The sequence below is a fragment of the Miniopterus schreibersii genome, assembly GCF_964146895.1.
Source record: "Miniopterus schreibersii genome assembly, chromosome: 8".
NCBI lineage: Eukaryota > Metazoa > Chordata > Mammalia > Chiroptera > Miniopteridae > Miniopterus > Miniopterus schreibersii.
Window position 1 is genome coordinate 30346641 of NC_138109.1, and position 19815 is coordinate 30366455.

At 41.6% G+C, this 19815-nt stretch overlaps 1 protein-coding gene across 6 annotated transcripts in view; it reads left to right on the forward strand.

The window, feature by feature from the left end:
* Positions 1-19815, forward strand: part of ELAVL4 (ELAV like RNA binding protein 4) — a gene marked incomplete at its 5' end in the record, with an annotated part of 129074 nt that overhangs the window by 72813 nt on the left and 36446 nt on the right. For all 6 annotated transcript variants that reach the window (XM_081144295.1, XM_081144293.1, XM_081144297.1 and 3 more), the window contains one exon: positions 6505-6745. In XM_081144295.1, coding sequence (XP_081000421.1) covers positions 6505-6745 — 241 coding nt within the window. The remainder of the gene's footprint in view (positions 1-6504; positions 6746-19815) is intronic.

The window sequence follows — 19815 nt, forward strand, 5'->3', positions numbered from 1 at the left end:
GTGACCTTTCAGGTTTTGGGTTTTTTTGGTTTTTTTATCCTTTTGCCTAAATTGAGCATCAAGGCCACCTCTCTACCAAAAAAAAAAAACAGAAGTTGAGGACCCAAGAGCACTGTGTTGGGAGCATAAGGGCCCTGCACTGGGTTCTTGGATGACAGATGTCAGTAGTGAGTTCTGTGCAGGGCAGTTTCCTGTCATGTAAACTTGTAACCTTTTAGTTGCCTCATGAAGTAAATCCTGAAAGTATAAACTACATTAAGATACTTAAATGCAAGACCGTACAGTTTATTGTCAGACTGCCATTTTTATGGAAAATATTGGAGCAAAGACAGGATGTGGTGTGGCTGACAGGCTTGGTCTGTGGTGGCACTTGTGATGTGGCTTTCTGGGGCCCAGGACAATGCCTCTGTCCTCAGCTGTGAGGATCAGCCCTGAAACTCTAGCCTGACTTCCCCAAACTTGAGTAAACGAACGCCTTCTCAAGAGTGGGGACGAAGGGAGATGTAAAGAATTCATGAGCTGATGGAAGAACTGTTAAAGGGGCCTCTAGGTACATTTTTAGTACTTTAGTACTCATCGCAGCTTTCAAATTTTGGAATGGACTTGCTTCCAGCATGCTCAGCCAACTATTTTCTCCCAGCTTGTACGAGGAATCAGGTGGAGGGTTGGTGAGTGGGAAGGTGGGGGAATGGGGTTCTAAACTTTCTTATCAAGAAGTAAGAAGAATGTTAGTCTACATAAAGGTGCCCCAAAAACGTCACAGGCTTGAGTAGAAAAAAATCACTTTGGAGATTTCAATCTGGAGACAAAAGATTGGCTCTACTGTGTATAAAATGTTGCATGCATGTACGTTTTTCTGGCGAGAAAGGGAAAAGGCATTCAACAGGTTCTCTAAGGAGCCAATGTCAGCCAAAGTTTCAGCCCTCCTGCTTGAATGAATGCCTCTTAAAATCTGCGTTTAAAATAATATTCAAATGTATGCCCAGCATATAATAGGTCCTCAATAACTGTTCTGCCTTCTTTTGTTATATGTAAAATGGGATGACATTAATACCTTATTAGCTTGTAGTTTTTCCCAGGGTTGCTTTAGGGATCCAGTGAACTCTTGGGCATGCAAGGACTTTTGTTCATTCAGTAGTCCTTTATCCAGAACATACTAATTGTTAGGCCTGTTCTACATGCAGGAGGTACTGTAATAAGTAAAACAGATGCAGTCTTTGGCCATGGAGCTCAGAGTTCAGGTCGCCGTTCTTTGTGAAATGTAAAGAGCTATACTCAGAAAAGTATGGAGGTTAGACCATCACCACACTTCTGTTCAAATGCATTTCTGTGACATGGCCACCCCTCACCTCCCCCCCACCCCCCAAAAAAAGGAAGAAGAAGAAATAAGCCCTCATCCATGTTTGCATTGTCACAAGAGTACTCAAGTGAGATAGTCTGTAGACATGGGCTCAGTCCCATCTCTGCCTCTAACTAGCAGTGTGACCTAAGCAAGTCACTTACCCTTTCTCGTCCTCAATTTCCTCATCATTAAAATTATGGGGTTGGGCCCTGTGGTCCCTAATGTTCTCTGATATCTGTCATGTATCCACACTGTGAACTCAGTGGGGGCCGGCTCCTTGCCTGTGTTATCTCTGTATCCCGTGGCCTAGCACAGTGCCTAGCACACTGGGGCTCTGTCTCTGTTCATTTAACATACCCAGATCCAGCCATAGTGGAAATAAACCTTTCTTTATGTGCATATGACCTGGCATGTCCAGAAAGTAGAATAACAGATACCTTGAGTGGATAATAGCGAGACATGTGCTTGAACAGGTAATTAGGACCATTGGAAAGGACCCAACATTGTGGCGAGGGAGATGTCATGAAGGGCAGAGAGGGTTGGCATTTTTTTTCAGGAGTACCCTGAGAAAGAGGTGGACCCAGCCTCTACTTCTTACCTCCCTTGCCCAGAGATAAACAACCCTGAGTGATGATCCAGCAGCTGCAAGTATGAGGCCTTCTCTCTTGCTTTTGTTGCATATTTTGCAGAAAAGAGTGGTGGGGAGGGGTGAGGTTAATGCGTTGAGTGTGAGTAATTAGTCATTCAAACCGTTGACATTTACAATGACAGGATTTGAGTGCCTACCTTATTGTGCACTGCTCTAACAGTTTATCCCTGAAATTTTCTGCCTGTATAATGTTTCTTAAAATATATCACAGGAACATAAAAGATTTAATGTAGTGCTTTGTACAACGATTAGAGTTTGAAGTCAACTGAACCTCCTCAATGCTCTATCCTGGATGCCGACTCTCTTTCAGCTTCTTAATTGCCGTTCAGAAGAGGGAAGGAGGGCAAGTCAGGGGCTTGGAACCTGGTCAGCTGCAAAGTTGGCCGTGAGACCCACACAGAATGTTTTATTAAAATACATTTGCACATTTGAATAATTGATATATTTATTTGCAATGAAAATTGTGCTGTTAGAGTATCAAAGATCATAGGCTGGGGAAGCAAGTATTCTGATTTTGCAGAGCCACCCCCGTGCCGATTGGAGGATATGCTTCCCACTAACACACATGTTTACCTCTAGCCTGTCTGCCAAGAAGAGATTACAGCTGTCCTCTCTTTAAGATCTGTCATGTAAACCTGAAATGTAGTTTCATATTGTTGGGTTTGTTATCTTTATATCTTGATATCTTCTCTTATTTTCCAAGTAATGGTGTTAAGTCCTCTTGGTTGACTTATGTGTTAGACTTGATTCTGACATTTTACATATCTGATTCTTTTTGTAAGTCTGTTTTGCATCCTGGGATGCATCATTAAGACCAGTGAGGGGTCTTATTACATGAGGTATATTCATACCTTTGCAAAAGTTTCTCAACTTTAGAACTGCGTGTTTTTGTTGGGAAAACTCTGTGTGTGCCTGTGTGTATTTTCATCAGTTTTTTCTGAATACACCAAAAGATAACTGTGTAGCATGTGTAGAGCAAAGTGAGCTCCAGCTCCATCAGGCGAGAATGGCTTGGCCTGATGTACAGGAGCTCCGTGTGGAACGTTGCATCTCATGGCTGCTGTACAAAGGTTTTAGCCGTTAGCATTGTCTGGTCTACAGATGGCGGCTCAGCTCCATGAGTCAACATACATTAGGAAATCCACATAGGCTATAAGGAGATCCAGAGAGCTGACTGAGGAACTGAAATTACTTTGCTACAGGCTTGATACTTCTTAGACCTTTCTGGAGCAGAGAGACCTATGAGACGTCACATGGACAAGTGGCTGACTTTCACCCCGTGTGTCTGTGAGGCGAGCAGCCAGTGAACCAAAGACGAACCCAGCTTCAGGTGACCTTTAACAGTCTTAGTCCCTTAGAATCTTAGCGTGCTTGGATATGACTTATATTACTCTTCATACTCCATTTCAACGCCCCAAAAGATGCCACAAAAGTGCAGGCTATTTTCTAGGTATTTGTGGAAGAGCTGTAAGAAGGGTAACCTGAGAAAGGTAGCAAGCGGGGAAGGTGTTCTATAGATTATGGGACTGGCCTTTTCTTCCATGAAATCCAAATGTAGTAGTTGGGCAGCTCTGTGGTTCTGCTAGCCAAGCCTCCTGAATTGGATAAACTCTGTTTTTCAAGTTCTTTATCGAGTTGGCAGTGCTCCGTGTGTTTGTTGCCTGGACACCTGACTCACTGAAGCAGTGAGACGACACAGCCAATGGAGGCACTGCACAGACCCAGGAGGCCGGACGGCTTGGCGAGCAGACACCTGCCTCCCAGCCAGGAGTCGTGATGATGTTCCACAACATCATCTCCATTAGCATGGCCCCCTCCCCTGGGCACAGCTCCCTCATTTTTCCTGGACCCAAGCTTGCCTCAAGGGCAGAGCAGCTGAATAGGCTTTGCTGGGTGCAGTTTCTGTCAAAGCCGAGGAGTGCTTGATTTAAGGCTCTTTTCAGGAGCTCTTTGCTTTCTACTTGCTGCCTGGACCAGCCTTCCAGAAACTCATAGTTGGCCTAAAGCCAAGAAGAGAGTTCTTGTGAGTGATTAAAGTTACTTACGTGATGGTAAAGAGTCTTAGAAGCTCCCCACTATCCTCAATCTGCCTAATTTCTCTGACTTATTTTTTTGTTGTTGTTTCATTTCCCTTATGTGGTCATCAGAAGAGGAAACAATTACAGTTACACTCACCTATGTAGGGCATGATGAGGAATAATAGCTATGATGCCTCTAGGCACTTTATCTCGGCACTTAATAAATACATATGTGACCCGTCATTCTGAAGATAGCCCTGTGCAATAGGCTTTATTCCAGTGTACAAAGAGGAAACTGAGGCTTAACCCGAATGTACATATGCCCTCAGACACAAAAATAGACTTCCAGGAATATTCCCAACAGAGATAAAAATAATAGCAAAATGTGATATTTTCACACAATGGGATTGTCTACAGCAGTGGAGAAGAACAACCTGCCACTACACTTGACACGTGGATGACACCCAAACATGTGTGAAAAGACATAAAAGCGTATGTATTGTGTGACTTCATGTATATAAAGTTCCAAACAGATAAAAACAAATCTATGGATTAGAAACGGTTACCACTGGGGAGTGATGTGAATGGTAGGGGTGGTGAACTGAGGAAGGCTTCTGGGATACTAGTCATGTTCTGTATAGTGACCCAAAAGGTGGTTACTCAGGTGTGAGTCGTGCTCACTTTGTGAACATTCTTTGAGTTCTACCCTCTAGATGTATATACTTTATCACATGTGCATTATTTTAGAATGCTTATTCCCCAAAACTCTCTGAGCAGTCAGATGGTAATAATAATGGAACCTGCTAGTCATCAGAACTCTGCTAAGCCATGGTTTTCATGTCTATAAAATGTAGAGAATAGTAGGTAAAGGAGGGACATCTGTAATTCTCTCAACAATAAAGATAAATTTTTTAAAATATAGAGAATATTAGAATATGCCTCATTGCCTTCTTGTGAGGAGTCAGTTAGAAGAGTCACATCATATGGTTGGCGGAGTGACTTTAATTAATATCAGTTATTGTGGTTATGTTCCCACCACTATTCCAGTGCTTTACGTACGTCATGACACCAGATCCTCCTTACCACCGAGCAGGGCGGGTGGCATTGTTCCCATTTTTTCAAATGAGAAAAACTAAGTTTCTTCCCCAAGGTCACACAGCTTGTGATTGGCAGAGCATGACTCCATTTCCAAGGAGTTGATGATCAGTTTCAGAGGAGACAGAAGGCCTGTCATGAAGGCTGAGTAAGAGATGGTAGTAGGACAGGGTGGAAAAGTGGGGCTGATGGGCTGCATTTGAGGCCAGGAAAATTGGGTGCAGGCCCAGACTCTGCCCCACTTTCCCATGATGACAAAGAAGTTGCTGGAATTCATTTCAAACTTGAGTGTTCTGAACTAGATTTTATTCCCTTAAGTGTCTTCCAGCTCTGAAATTATGTGATTCTCCACGTTTTTCATACCATATGGGGCATCTTCATGACCTAGCTCCATAAGCTTAAACCCATTGTCCATGAAAACCTCATTCTAGTGTCATCTTCTTAATACTTTCCCCTGAATCCCCCTATGCTATTAGCAGGGTTAATTACTCTTCACTATGTCTGTTGTCCTTCTGCAAGCCGTTTGCCTGTCTGTGTCCTCTATAGACAGTCAATTCCCTGAGGACAGAGACTAAGATTTATTCATCTCTTTATTCCCAAGCAGGCTGCCTGGAACAGTTCAGACATTTGTGGAAAATTTGTTTAACTATTTAAATCCAGAGAAAGTCCTTTTTGAGTAATGTATGGAAGGACAAGCTCAGGATGTGCTGGACATAAGGTGGAAACCTGGAGAGAGCTTTTCCTTAATGTTTTTTTCATTTTAATAGAAGTCCAAGAGAAATAGTAACAGAGTGACTGGGTCAAAATCTCAGTAGATGACTTTGTAGCTCCCCAGCATGTGCTTATAAAATCTGAAGTTTGATCAGTGATTAAGCATCAGTGAAAATCTAAACCCTTCCTATATGGAACAGCTCTACTTAATTTAATGTCACTTTACTTTAGGAGATAGTTAATAAACAGGTACCTTATTTGATCTTGTGAGCATAGCCCTCTATATTTAGCTTTTCAGCTTTAATGGAGCTATAATTTTAATCATGATTATTACTTTACATTTTAATTATAATTTGGTGTGGCTTAAGTATACATTTCTGAGAGTGATTGTGTAATGAAAACAGGAATTAGCTTTTCATTAACAAAATAATGGGAGAGTTCCCACTGCATTCTAGTCTGTGTTCAAAATCTATGGGCTGGCCTAAAAATAGCGAGGGGAGTTTAACATTTTGGTGTAAAACCTGCATCTCAGTCGGCTGTTCTCACAACCCAGTCTCTTTTGCTCCATCTTGCTTTAACTTGTTCTCCTTCTTTTCAAAAAATTAAATCAAATTAAATCTTGAAAAAGACTTTAATTATGTCTTTGAGATTACAAAAGGCTTGTTTTTATTATTTTTATTTTTGTTTAGATAATTAGCACCATGGAGCCTCAGGTGTCAAATGGCCCGACATCCAATACAAGCAATGGACCCTCCAACAACAATAGAAACTGTCCTTCTCCCATGCAGACAGGGGCGGCCACAGATGACAGCAAAACCAACCTCATAGTCAACTATTTACCCCAGAACATGACCCAAGAGGAATTCAGGAGTCTCTTTGGGAGCATTGGTGAAATAGAATCCTGCAAACTCGTGAGAGACAAAATTACAGGTATGCTCTTCTTCCATACTCTAGGCTTGGAACCTGCAGCTGTGTTGTCCCATTAGATGTGCAGACCTTAGCAGAAATGCACGTGCACGGTGATGCATCTGAGTGTCTGCAGTGTGCACCCCGCATTCCAGGGTGGGTGGGCGCTCAGTCCTAAACTCATACGTGTGTGGGAAGAAGATGAAGAATTTGGAGCTTCCTCAGCTTTACTTTCAGTGAATAATCCTTTGGTTCTATCCCTATTTATTCTTTTTAATATATCTTTATTGATTTCAGGGAGAGGAAGGAGAGGGAGAGAGATAGAAACACCAATAATGAGGGAGTCATTGATCGGCTCCCTCCTGCACCCCCGACTGGGGATGGAGCCCGCAACCCGGGCATGTGCCCTGACCGGGAATCCTACCGCGATCTCCTGGATCCTAGGTTGATGCTCACCCCCTGAGCCATGCCCAGCGGGGTTCCCCTTTTATTCTTAATCAGCCACCCCTTCCCTTTGTTCTTTAGTTCTCCATTCTGCCTCTGCCCTCTGCCCTCTGCCCTATGCCCTCTGCCTTCCCTATAGTCCAGGCTAGTTTTTATCTACTTACCCCTTTCCTCTCAAGCATTTGGTTTGTGTGTGTCCGATGTTCTTCCATGTGTGGGACAATGTTTTGAGGGGGTGGACTTGGGGAAGGAAGTCACAACTGCCCATCGTCCCTGAGAGGAAATAGGCCCTAAGGGTAACAGGTTACTCGGGAATGAAACTACTCTGCAGTAGGGGGGACATGCTCAATGAAGAGCTGCATTTGAGGTATTTTATTTCTTTGTTTAGAAGATACTGAGAAGTCAGAGACTTTTTACTTGAAAATGAAACAATACCCTATACAACTTCAATACTTGAGATTTTTAGGTTCTGATTTTTCCGTACCCATAAGCATTCATTGAGGACCTAATGACACTGTAATTCTTGGGGAGTTTCCCTACAGTCTTTTTGGAAGTGAGAACATTTTTTTAGAAAAATATTGGACTACATCATGACAGCAATGAAATGGCTGCTCCCAGTGCTCCACTCCTACAATCATTCACGCTCACCTTCAAGCATTTGTCATTTTTGAGTGTTGACTTTTATTTCCCTTTCTCTGGACAGCTTGATGAGTAACTAGCCTACATAAGAAAAGGGAAACTCTATAAATAAAATAGAAAGATAAACCATTTTGATTTTAAATCAGAGAATCCAATGTATATGGGTACATGTAAATCATATATATATATATATATATATATATATATATATCTACATATATATATTCTTCAGTTCTTCGAATTCACTTGTAAATCTGTCCCCCATATAAATTAAGTACTTTGCAAAACCACAAAACTAAAATAACTGTCAAAAATATGTCACATAACCCCTCAAACATAATTTTCTCATCTGTAAAATTAGAAAATAATAGTTATCTCAAAGAGCTATTGTGAGGATTAAATGAGAGAACAGATATATACTACCTAGCACAATGCCTATTGCATAGCAGTCTCTCAGTAAGAGGAGATGTTCTTATTATAGGTACAGTTAGTATGTTTTAAGAGAGTGGCTAGAGCAGAGAAGTTTCATCAAGGTCCCCAAATGGCGGTGGGGCTTTGATGATCTCCGCCCAGAGCACCAACCATCCATCCCTTAACAGGACTGCCTGTGCTCGCAAGAAGCCAGTGTTTAGGTTTCGGAATAATCTTTATATAATAGGATGATCATTCAAACCAAATTAAAACCAGTTAACCGTATGATTTTTCCTCCCACTCCTGTATAGAAAATGTATTTTTGGTGTAGCCTTGCCTTCTAAATAGGGACTCTGCCAGCTGTATTAGTGAATATTATTAATCACCTTTTCAAAAGAGTTCCCTTAGAACTGTAGTGAGATTTTTGAGAAGTACTGATTCATGGTGTTTTTCCTTGTTTTCTAAAGACACATGTTTAAACAAGCAGATTCCTTTACTGAAAGAATGCTAATTTGGTAGTTCACCGAGTGGATTTGAATAGGAATGACAGCTTCCAAGACAGCCTTTAATTTGGTATACAAAACCAAAATTGTCAACTTTGGTTTGTTTAGCACCCTCTCCAGCACAAGCAGAGACATACAATAGCATCTGAGCTTAAAGAAGCTTATGGGTTGAAAGCAGAAATACAATTCAGGCTTTTTTTTTTTTTTTTTAATTCAGGCACCAAAAAAAAATAAGAATTTTATTTGCAGAGAACTTATGGGAATGAGGCAAGGAAATATAGAGAGACTGGAGATATTTGCCCTCATTTGGTAGCAGTGTTTAATAAAAGTAGAACTTGTGGTTGTAAAGAGTGCTTATTAAATTCTTCATTTACACTACCTAATTAATTCTAGCATTTTAAATTAACAGTGAAATTGGTCCCTGCTGTACCATTCCATAGATGCAGCATATTTCCTCCATTCACCCGTTGTTCAGGTTTAATTGGCTACACTAAAAGTCAGAGAAGGAGGGAGAGATAGGGCTGTGGGGAGGTGGGGAAGGAGTGGGAATCGCTTTAGTGGAAGACCCTCTGAGGCCTCTATTTGGGGGTGAGTGACAACCCAGGCTGGTAGAGGTGAGGGATCACACCAGGCAAGTAGAGAGGCTGCTGCTGGTGGTTCAAAAGTCGGGGTAAATTACATCATAGGTATTTTTGTTGCCCTGATTTTTAACATCCCAGTCCCCCCTTTCCTTCAACACCTCCTACAGATCTCAATGCATCTCGATCCTGTGAAGTTTCTAAGGAGTTCTAAATATCCAGCGGGAGGATTGGGGGATGGGAGGTGGCAAAGAGGTAAGAATTCAAGATTAAGATTTTCTAGCCCAAACCATTCTCTAAAGAATGTAATAGATTCCCTTAGAAGGTTCTAAGAGATAGATGATAGATAGATGATAGATGATAGATAGATAGATAGATAGATAGATAGATAGATAGATAGATGATAGATGATGATGATAGATAGATAGATAGATAGATAGATAGATAGATAGATAGATAGATAGATAGATGATAGATAGATAGATGATAGATAGATGATAGATAGATAGATAGATAGATAGATAGATAGATAGATAGATAGATGATAGATAGATGATGATAGATAGATGATGATAGATGATAGATAGATAGATAGATAGATAGATAGATAGATAGATAGATAGATAGATAGATAGATGATAGATAGATGATAGATGATAGATAGATAGATAGATAGATAGATAGATAGATAGATAGATAGATAGATAGATAGATAGATAGATAGATGATAGATAGATGATAGATGATAGATAGATAGATAGATAGATAGATAGATAGATAGATAGATAGATAGATAGATAGATAGATAGATATCGATAGAGAGAGAGACTCTTTGTTGATGGCATTGCCAGTAGGCTGGACTCACTCCTGGCTGTGGATTGTCAATGTATTCTCCACTTGAGAACACAGAGGGGAAATCTGGGCATGGACATAATTGCTATCATTCATCAAGTACTTACACTATGCCAGGTACCTGCTAAGCACTGGACATACCTTATTTCATTTAACACTAAGAACAGCTGCCATTTTCTTAGATGTAGAAACTGAAGCTTAGTGAGGCTAAGTAACTTAACCAGGCATCATAGTTAGCAGCAGATGGTGGGGCTGGGAGTCACCCCTAGTTTCCAAAAGCATGATCTCACCAGGAAGCATGTGCAGGGTGCCTGAGTAGTGGTTGCTGGCCACCCTCTGGAGGGTCTGCCTCGTGTGCACGTTGGCCTTAAACGAGACTCCTGTGTGTAACAGGAGGCAGAGATGCCAATACTTACCTTCCTCTGGGGATGCAAGTCAGCCTTCAGAGTAAAGCCAAATTTACTGAAGGCGCCAGGTATAAGATTCCCTTTTGGACATCTCTGCTACTTAACTTCTCAGAGATATTAGATTTTCTTTGTCCAGTTGGGAAAGGACACTTATCAAGATCATCTGGATACCAGGGAGAGAAAAGGTGTGCCCTGAGCTGCTTCTGGGCACCTGTGGGCACATGATGGCCCTGGGAGCAGTGTCCTTTCTTCTCCTGCTCAGCCTCTGCTTCTGGGGAAAAAGGGAAGTGGACTGTGGTCAGGAAGGATTCGTGCAACCTGGAAACAGGCAAAGAACACTAAACCCTTGGTAGAAATTTTACTATTCCCATGGACTGCAGAAAATTGAATTCATTTCTTTTTTGTTGTTGTTGCTTTTCAGAGAGAGTGGAAGAGAGAGAGAGAAAAAAAAAAACACACCGATGTGAGAGACACATCGATTGGTTGCCTCCAGCGCTTGCCCCATCGAGCCTGCAACCAACCGAGGTGCATGCCCTTGATGAGAATTGAACCCGAGACCCTTCAGTCTGTGGGCCAACACTAACGACTGAGAAAAACTGTCTAGGGCTCATTTTTTATTTTTCAGTTGGTTGTCTTTTTGTTTTTTCAAGCTTTGAGATTGCTTTACTGAATCCAGGTTCCTAGATGATCAGTGTTTTAGGGGAGAAAATCTATGGCTTAGGCAGGATAGAGTTAGGTGGCCCAGGATATGTCTCAAAACCGGCAGAGGTGGAATGCTAAATTGCATTTTGATAATTGTCTATCTTGTTATCACCCTGCTCCAACGAACGGAGAAAGGAGAAAAAAAGTAACAGAAAAATTCCCAGAAAGAAATTCATGTACAACAACAGTTTTGATCTGCCCATCGAGAGTGTGTGATTATTTGCATCACAGATAAAAAAGAATTGTATTTTTACTTAATGTCGCTCTTGGTGTACCCATGAAGTACAGTTTTTAAGAATAGTTTCTAGCCCTGGCCAGTGTGGCTCAGTTGGTTGAGCATTGTCCCATGCACGGAAAGGTCACTGGTTCGATTCCTGGTCAGGACACATACCCGGGCTGCAGTTTCGATCACCTGTCAGGGTGCGTACCAGACGAACCAATCGATGTTTCTCTCTCTCCCTTCTCTCTCTAAAATCAATAAAAACATAGTTTTTTAAAAGACTAGTTTTCTATCCATTTCAGGCAAGTGACAGTTCTGAAGGGGGTTTTGAGGACAGGGTGGTTGAAACTGAACATTATTGATTATAAAACTGAGTATATGGAGTGACTGGTATATGAAACAAGCTATCAGGGCTGTGGATGGTTGAGACAGAGTGAGGTCTGTGTTAGCTGGAGCTATTGGGGAAGGTTTGAAAGATAAGGTTCAGATTTAGGTAGAGGGGGGAAAAAAGCAAAGGAATAGAACTAAAATTCCAGTCTAAGAACAGCAGCCTTTTTTACTCTCCTGTGATTTGGACAAAGGAAGTAGGGCCAGGATGTGCCTCTTTGGAAGCAGCAGTCTAATTTGAAGCAGCATTGCCAGATGAGGTTAAGCATGCCAAAATTAACTTGGTTAGAAGTTGCAGCCCAACCAACAAAGATAACATTTCCTAAACCCCACCTCAGTCCATCTCCTCATTTCTTCCTTTGTAACACGTCTCCAGCTTAATTAATGTTATCATTCAGTGGAAAAGGCAGAATAAGGCAAAAAGACCCTTCCCTACTGTGCACAGCAGGGTGAATACTTTGTCACTGTCCTTGTATCTAGAATCACATCTCTGATTGAAGTAACCAACTCAGTTTGATTCAGTGACATCAGGTATCTTCCGCTCTTTTTTGGATTTGTGAAAGTGCTAATAATTCTGTGTGTCCCTCTCAGTAGATGAGATGTGGGACATGGACTACTGCAGGGGAGGCTAAGAAGCATTGCATGGAATACAGTCTCTGGGGTTGAAGAGGGAAAGGAGAGTGAGGGTTGTGGATTACTTTATGTTATCTCATACACTTTTAAATAGGGGCACTGTGGGAATTTGATTTTTACTTCTGAGATAATTTTATAAACAATAAAAGGCTCTGAAAAGTCCTAAAATACCTAAGTGCTTTGAATTCACTCCTGAAATGTGCATTCAGCCCCAAGGTGAGTTTATTGGCATAATTTCTTACAGCACACAGCAAAGACAAATAAAAATGATAGTAGCTGCTTTTGTATGGCTTTGTGTGCCTTATGTGTGTTCTGGGCACTGTATTGAATGCTTTAAAAAGAGCAGCTCATTTAAATAAGTAAATTGGTGCAAACAATATAATCAATAAGGAGTTGATATCTAAAATATATAAAGAATTCATACAACTCAATATTTTTTTAAAAAATGATTTAAAACATGGGCAGAGGACCCTAAATATACATTTTTCCAAAAACATACAGATGGCCAACAGACATATGAAAAGATGCTCAACATCACTAATCATCAGGGAAATGCAAATCAAAACCATAATGATATACCACCTGACACATGTCAGAATGGCTATTATAAAAAAGTCAACAAATAACAAGTGTTGATGAAGATGTGGAGGAAAGGGAACCCCTGTGCACTGTTGGTGGGAATGCAGATTGGTGCAGCTACTGTGGAAAATAGTATGGAGTTTTCTCAAAAAATTAAAAATGGAACTACCATATGACCTTTCCACTTCTGGGTATGTATCTGAAGAAAATGAACACACTAAGTCAGAAAGATATATGCCACCCCTATATTCATTGCAGCATTATGTACAATAGCCAAGATGGAAGCAACCTAAGTCTCTGTTGATACATTAATGGATAAAATTGTGATATACATACACATACACACACACAAACACACACACACACACACACTGGAATATTATTCAACCATAAAAGGAATGAAATCTTAACACTTGTGACAACATGAATAGACCTAGAGGATATAGTGCTAAGTGAAATAAGTCAGAGAAACATAAATACCACATGATTTCATTTACATGTGAAATCTAAAAAACAAATGAACAAACAAAACAGAAACAGACTCATAGATACAGAGAACAAACTGGTGGTTACCAAAGGGGTTGGGGAGACAGGTGAAATAGGTAAAAGGGATTAAGAAGTACAAACTTCCAGTTATAAAATAAATGTCATGAGGATGTAATGTACAGCATATGAAATATAGTCTTTGTATGATGAAGATGGTAACTAGACTTACTGTGGTGATCATTTCATAATGTATGAAATATCAAATCTCTATGTTTATTCACCTGAAACTAATATAATATTGTATGTCAACTATAATTCAATTAAAATGATTACTTTAAAAGATAATAAATAAATAGTAATTTGGGATTTCTTCAAGATTCATAATAATAGCCAATGTTTATTGAGCACTTACTATGTGCTAAGCATTATGCTGCCATCAGTAGATGGAGTTTCATATAATCTCAAGACAGTTAGTTTACAGATAAGGAAACTTGGACTTAGGAACAATTGAGTAATTTGCACAAGATGCCTTAGCTTCCAAATAGGGAAGCTGGGACTTGAACCCAGGGCTTTCTGACTAATTGTGAGTTGTCCAGTTTATAGTTTATCATTGGCAGTTGTTCTAAAAATACTAAACTGACATCTCTCCTTTACAAACCAACTCAGCTTATATTATCTAAGGAACAAAAACTTTTCGTCCAGGGAAAACATAATTAGGGTTCAAAATCTATTGTTTTGGAAAAGAGCACACTATGCCTTTAAAAACTAATAAATACCAGTGACTTTTTTTTTTAATTAAACAGGTCACTGCTTACTGAACAAGTCAGAATAGATTTGGAATGGTTTTTAACTTCATATTTTCTCTCTTCACAAAATAACCTTCACTATGTTCACCTTTTTTATTTTATTTTCAAGCACCAAACTGAAATGGATGCTGCCTTAAATTAAGCATAGTTAAAATCCAGCCTCATTATGCATATCCAAGAAAATCCCAATACATTGATTAGCTAAGTGAACATTTCTACATGCCCATCAGAGGGATATTCGTTAGTGATAGGAAGGGTAGAGGAAATGGTAGCATTTATCAGTACATCTTGCTGCTGATTTCACAAATGTGCTTGGTACAGTGCAATAAGTCTCCTGAATTCAGAAGAAAATCATGTAGATTTGCCTCTGTCATTTTATCGATCACCTCTCTGCAGTCATCTTATATGTATTTCACAAAGAAGGGTAAAATAATTTTGATTTATTGTCTTGGGGAGATATATTGTTGATGGTGAATGGAAAATTTTTTAGGTATGGAGAGGATTTGGCAGCCGAATGGGATTACAGAGTTGGAGGATAGAGGTCTGCCTTATCAAGGGGAATTTGGAGAATGTCAGAACATTTAGTGCGAGCAGTAAACCATGATCACCGTGTCCTCTTATACATCCATCAAGGGCAATCATAGGCCTCCCCTCCTTTCTAATTAGGACAGGGTGGCAATTGAGTGAAGCTGTGAGGTTTAGAGTTTATACAAACATATTCTGCTTCCACTGACACAGTTTTCCCCCCAGCATGGCAATAGTCAGGATTACAGACCAGCTGTGGTTTCCTTTCATCCCCCCCGGCTATATTGTCCTTCATCTTCCCTTCCAAGTCAGACGATTCTGCCCCGCTTCCAAACTCAGATAACTGGAGGAAAGTCTTCTCACATCCCAGGAGAGATGTCTCAAAGGATTTTTACCTAGGATGTGAATCAGGCCTGGGTATTTTAAGGATTTTCTATTTCTGTGCTTTAGCTGACTGGCTCGTAAGACCAATTCCCTGTTCACCCAGCCTCCCTTCCTTCCCCCAACACATACACACACTCCCACACACGCTCACTTGCTCACTTGCTCACTTCCCCCTTCTCTGTAGAATGACCTGGTTGATTGAGACTGGGAACTAAGCAGGAAAGTAATTGTCAAACTGAAATTTCCATACATTACCTAAAAACGTAATTCATCTGCTTCGGGGTAGGAGGAAAGTGCTTTCTGAAATGTGTTAATGGGAAATTGGCTTTCCTCTGGTCTTCTCTGAGGTGTGATAGTGGTGATTTCCTTTTTCAACCTGCTCCCCTGCCCCCACTCCACATCCCTCTTACTGCTCTTAACTGACGAGCTCTGTATGTCTTTATTCCATATAAGAACTAAAGATCTTTAAGTTGCCTTTTCGTTGTTTTATACAGCCCCCAAATTGAGCTTTGATGGAAGAAGATTTTTCTAGTTTGGACAGAAGATAAAATTTAGATAGAGACCGTGTGTTTGTATAAGGCTTTTACATTTGTGGAACATTTTCAGTCAGCCAACAGTATTTATTTTGTGTCTGCCCTTCTCAGGCCAGACACAAGTATTCCCTTTCCTTCTCTTCTCTGAAATTCTGTATCAGGGTCTGTGAAGAAGCCAAAGAGGAGAATACATAGTTTGTGCCCACATGCTGCTGCTAGAAGAGTCAATGATCGGAGAAGCCAGGACAAGTTACGGGCCCTGTGGCAGCCCGCAGGTCTGGAGGGGGCAGGGAGCCTGCTTAGGGTGCATAGCACTTACACAGCCACTCAGCTGTTTTATGGGCATTTTTGTTTTGTTTTTTACCACCGCCCAAACTCACCCTTCCTGACCCTGGCTGTTAATTTCATTGGAAAGATAGCACAAAAGTGCTCTAACAATACAGCAAAGTTAGAGGTTTGATGGAATGCCTACTATGTGTCGGCTGTAGTGCTAGACTCACTATATATGCTGTCTCATTGACGCTTTATGTCAGTTATGCGTGATCAGTGGTATTATCCCCATTTTACAGATAAGGAAGCCAAGGCTTAGAATCAGTTAGCTAGACAGTGGGGCTAGATCTGTCTGAGTGCAAAGCCTGTGGTTTCTGTTACCTTACCACTCTGCCTCTGCTGAATGAAGATGAAGACATCAGCTTTAGGTATCCAAAGGAGACAAGGATGGCAGTGGGCTGGGGCTCTCAAAACAGGTGTCAAATAGGAGTGAGCCTTGAACTTGGTAGAGCAGGTTGAGGAGACAGCTCTGTGTAGAGGCAATAGCTGAGCCAAGCTTCAGACATCTCCAAGGGATACTGAATAGAAAACAGTCAGGACTACTCTGGGTAAGTGTTGAAATAACTGAAACTCTGAGAGGGTAAGTATTTGTCTAAGGTCACAGCTAACAAGCAGTGGGACTGAGATTTGAACCCCAAGTCCTTTAGACTCCAGATAACCCCATCTAGCACAGAATAAATAACTTTACTAATAAATAACCTGACCTAACACAGAAGGAGGTGGACAGTTTTCAGACTTCCCGTGGCATCCGTGACTTGAGAATCATTGTTTCTCTCTCCGAGGTCAGGTGCATGTTCTCTCAGTGACTCTCTACCTACGTCAATTTCTCGCTGACTTATAAGTTTGGTTTTCCACTTTGCCCTTGTTTTGTAGCTGATGTCTGGTGAGATGCAAGGCCCCATCAACGTTAAGTGGGTACAGCTAGTTAGGGAAATTACTCTGATTCCTATGGCCACTAATGAAATTTCTCATCACAAACATCTTGAATCAAATTAAATCCTTTTATTGGTGGTATGAGCATAAAATGTATACTTAATAATCTCCAGTATTTTCCCTTCCTGTTTGTTTTCAAAGGCTTTCATATTCAGTACTTCCTCTGACCCTGTTGACATAACCAATAGAGACCACGTCTGCACTCGCTTTAAAGATGAGGCCAGTGCAGCCCAAAGAAGACTTGAGTCAGGAGCACTAGGTCTCTTCTTTTTCTTGCTCCTCTCTCCCTTTTTTCTTTTCTTTGCTTCCTTTCTGTCCTGCCCTCTCTTTCTGCTTCCTTATGTATTTATATGCCATTTGTATTGGCTTATAAGATAATATGGAAAATAACTAAAATTAAAATACCCATTGATTTTTATTTTTTTTATTTTTTTATTTTTTATTTATTTATTTATTTTAAATATATCTTTATTGATTTCAGAGAGAGGAAAGGAGAGGGAGAGAGAGAGAGAAACATCAATGATGAGAGAGTCATTGATCGAACCCACGACCTGGGCATGTGCCCTGACCAGGAATCGAACCCAATCGCCTGGATCCTAGGTTGATGCTCAACCGCTGAGCCACGCCCGGCCGGGCACCCATTGATTTTTTTAAAAAAAGCAAAGTAGAGCTAGGAAATGGGTGTAGGATGGTAAAAGGAGACGACAAGGGAAATATGTAAATTAAACAGGTGACTTCTCTGAGAAATAACAGACTGCCTAGCCTGAGTTTTCTTTCTATCAAGGAAAGCTAGATGGTGACAACCTTGATCCCATTCTCAGGTAGTAATGGGATCCCTGCCCCACCCCTGTTCCTACCCCACTCATGATCATGGAGATAGCTGCCAGCTATAATGCAGGATGGGAGATGAAGCCTGAAATCGCACAGTGTTCGCCTCTGCTCATTTTTCTTGCTTGAACTTGTGTTGGATTGGTTGACTTGTTGTTCATGGCCAGAGCAGGCAGTGACACAAAGAAGCTGCCTGAGCGGAGTCCCTGTTGCATGGACATATGCTCTGAACATTGTGCCAGGGGAGGTCTTTTGAAGGGGCTTCCTTGCCTGCTGCCCTGCACTGAGATGTTCCTGGCTCAGCGTCTCTTCAGTCCTGCCCCGGCCCAAACCCCGAGGCTGGGCACACAGGAACGTCAGTCTCTGCCCCATCTCCCAGTGAGGGTTCCTACAGTGAGTCCTGGCGGGTTCTCCATCGCCCAGGACCCTGAGCTGGACAACAAACAGGAAAATTGAATGTCCCCTCACTTGCTGGTCCTGACCCTGGGAACTGGAACTAGCTAGCCCTCGGCCACCTTTTCTCTTCCCAGCATGCTCCTCACCGGTCCGTGGAGCCTCCCCAATGAGGGTGCAAAAGAAATAGAGCACTACCCGAGAGCCCCACACTCCCTGAAACACCCCCCAGCGCTTTCTTGTCAGAAATATTACACAAGGTGCAATGCACCAACCAAAAAATCAAGACAGACTTTAATGAAGCCCTGCCCATCCCCCAGCCCGCACTCAGATACACACTTTACAGGTGTGTGCGTGGCCTTGCACGAGTCACTTTACCCCCGGACCTCCATTCTCTCAATATGGAGTAAGAAGATAAATCCGTACCCTACCTTCTTTGGATGGTACTTGTAAATTCAAACCAGGTGGCACGTGTGAAGGCATCTGTAAACTAAAGCAACCTGTAAGTGTCTCATAACTCCTTCCCCCTTCCCATCAAGGGTCCTGCCTCTGGGCCAACAAATGGATAAAGAAGGGAAGGAGAGGGAGTGTCTGTTCCTGGTTCAGCCCTCGGTTATGTGATTCCGAGAAGGAGGTGGGAGACAGCATAGAGAGCAGGGCAGTGGAGTGGGACCTCACATCTAGTAAGCACTGCGAGATGCCATTTGTTTGTATCTCATTTAATCCTGACCACAACCCCAAGAGGTAATATGGCCCATTCTTCAGATAAGGAAACCGAGGCTCCTGGAGTTTAAAGTGATCTCCCTCGAGCTCACACAGCTGGCAAGTGGCCAAGTTGTCTGTGTACCCGTGTCTCTCTGACCACATGCTGCTGCCAGTTGGGACAAGAGACGTCCCTAGAGGGTCCCCCGCATTCCTGCTGTTTCATCCTGCGTCGTGAGTGTGGCTGTGTAGGATGCATTCCAGTAAGCCTCCAAAATAGCACAGTGATAATGATCAGCAGTTTTAGTGGTTCTGGAAGGTTGTAAATGAAAGCCTTTGGTTCAATATTTGAAAATGTCAGGATGATTTCTGAGATTGTTTTTAAAATCAGGCCACTTTGAGGAGTGCCCACATGATAAAATGTAAGGATCCACCAATTTCTCATTCTGGCCGTAACTGTGGGACTTTAAGTGGACCCAACAATTCTGTGCCTCAGATTGTTGTGCATGAAACAGGGATAATAACACAGGCTCTTTCCACCTTACTGTGTGTTGTGACATCAGATGAGCTGCTAATGTGTTGGTAAGTTGCTAAGTGCTATAGCAATTCAGGCTATTACAATGGTCACCCAGCAGATAGGACATTATAAGCAGGGGATTTAGGAGGGGAAAGCAAATACCATCCCTCCCCCACCCTACCCCCCGTAATAAGCTAGCTTTGCTTTCTAGTCTGCCTTCCAGATGTTGTGTTCAGTTATCTCTCTGCATCTCAACAAAAGCTGATTAACTCTCTCCGACATCAGTGTCTAACTGTTATTAA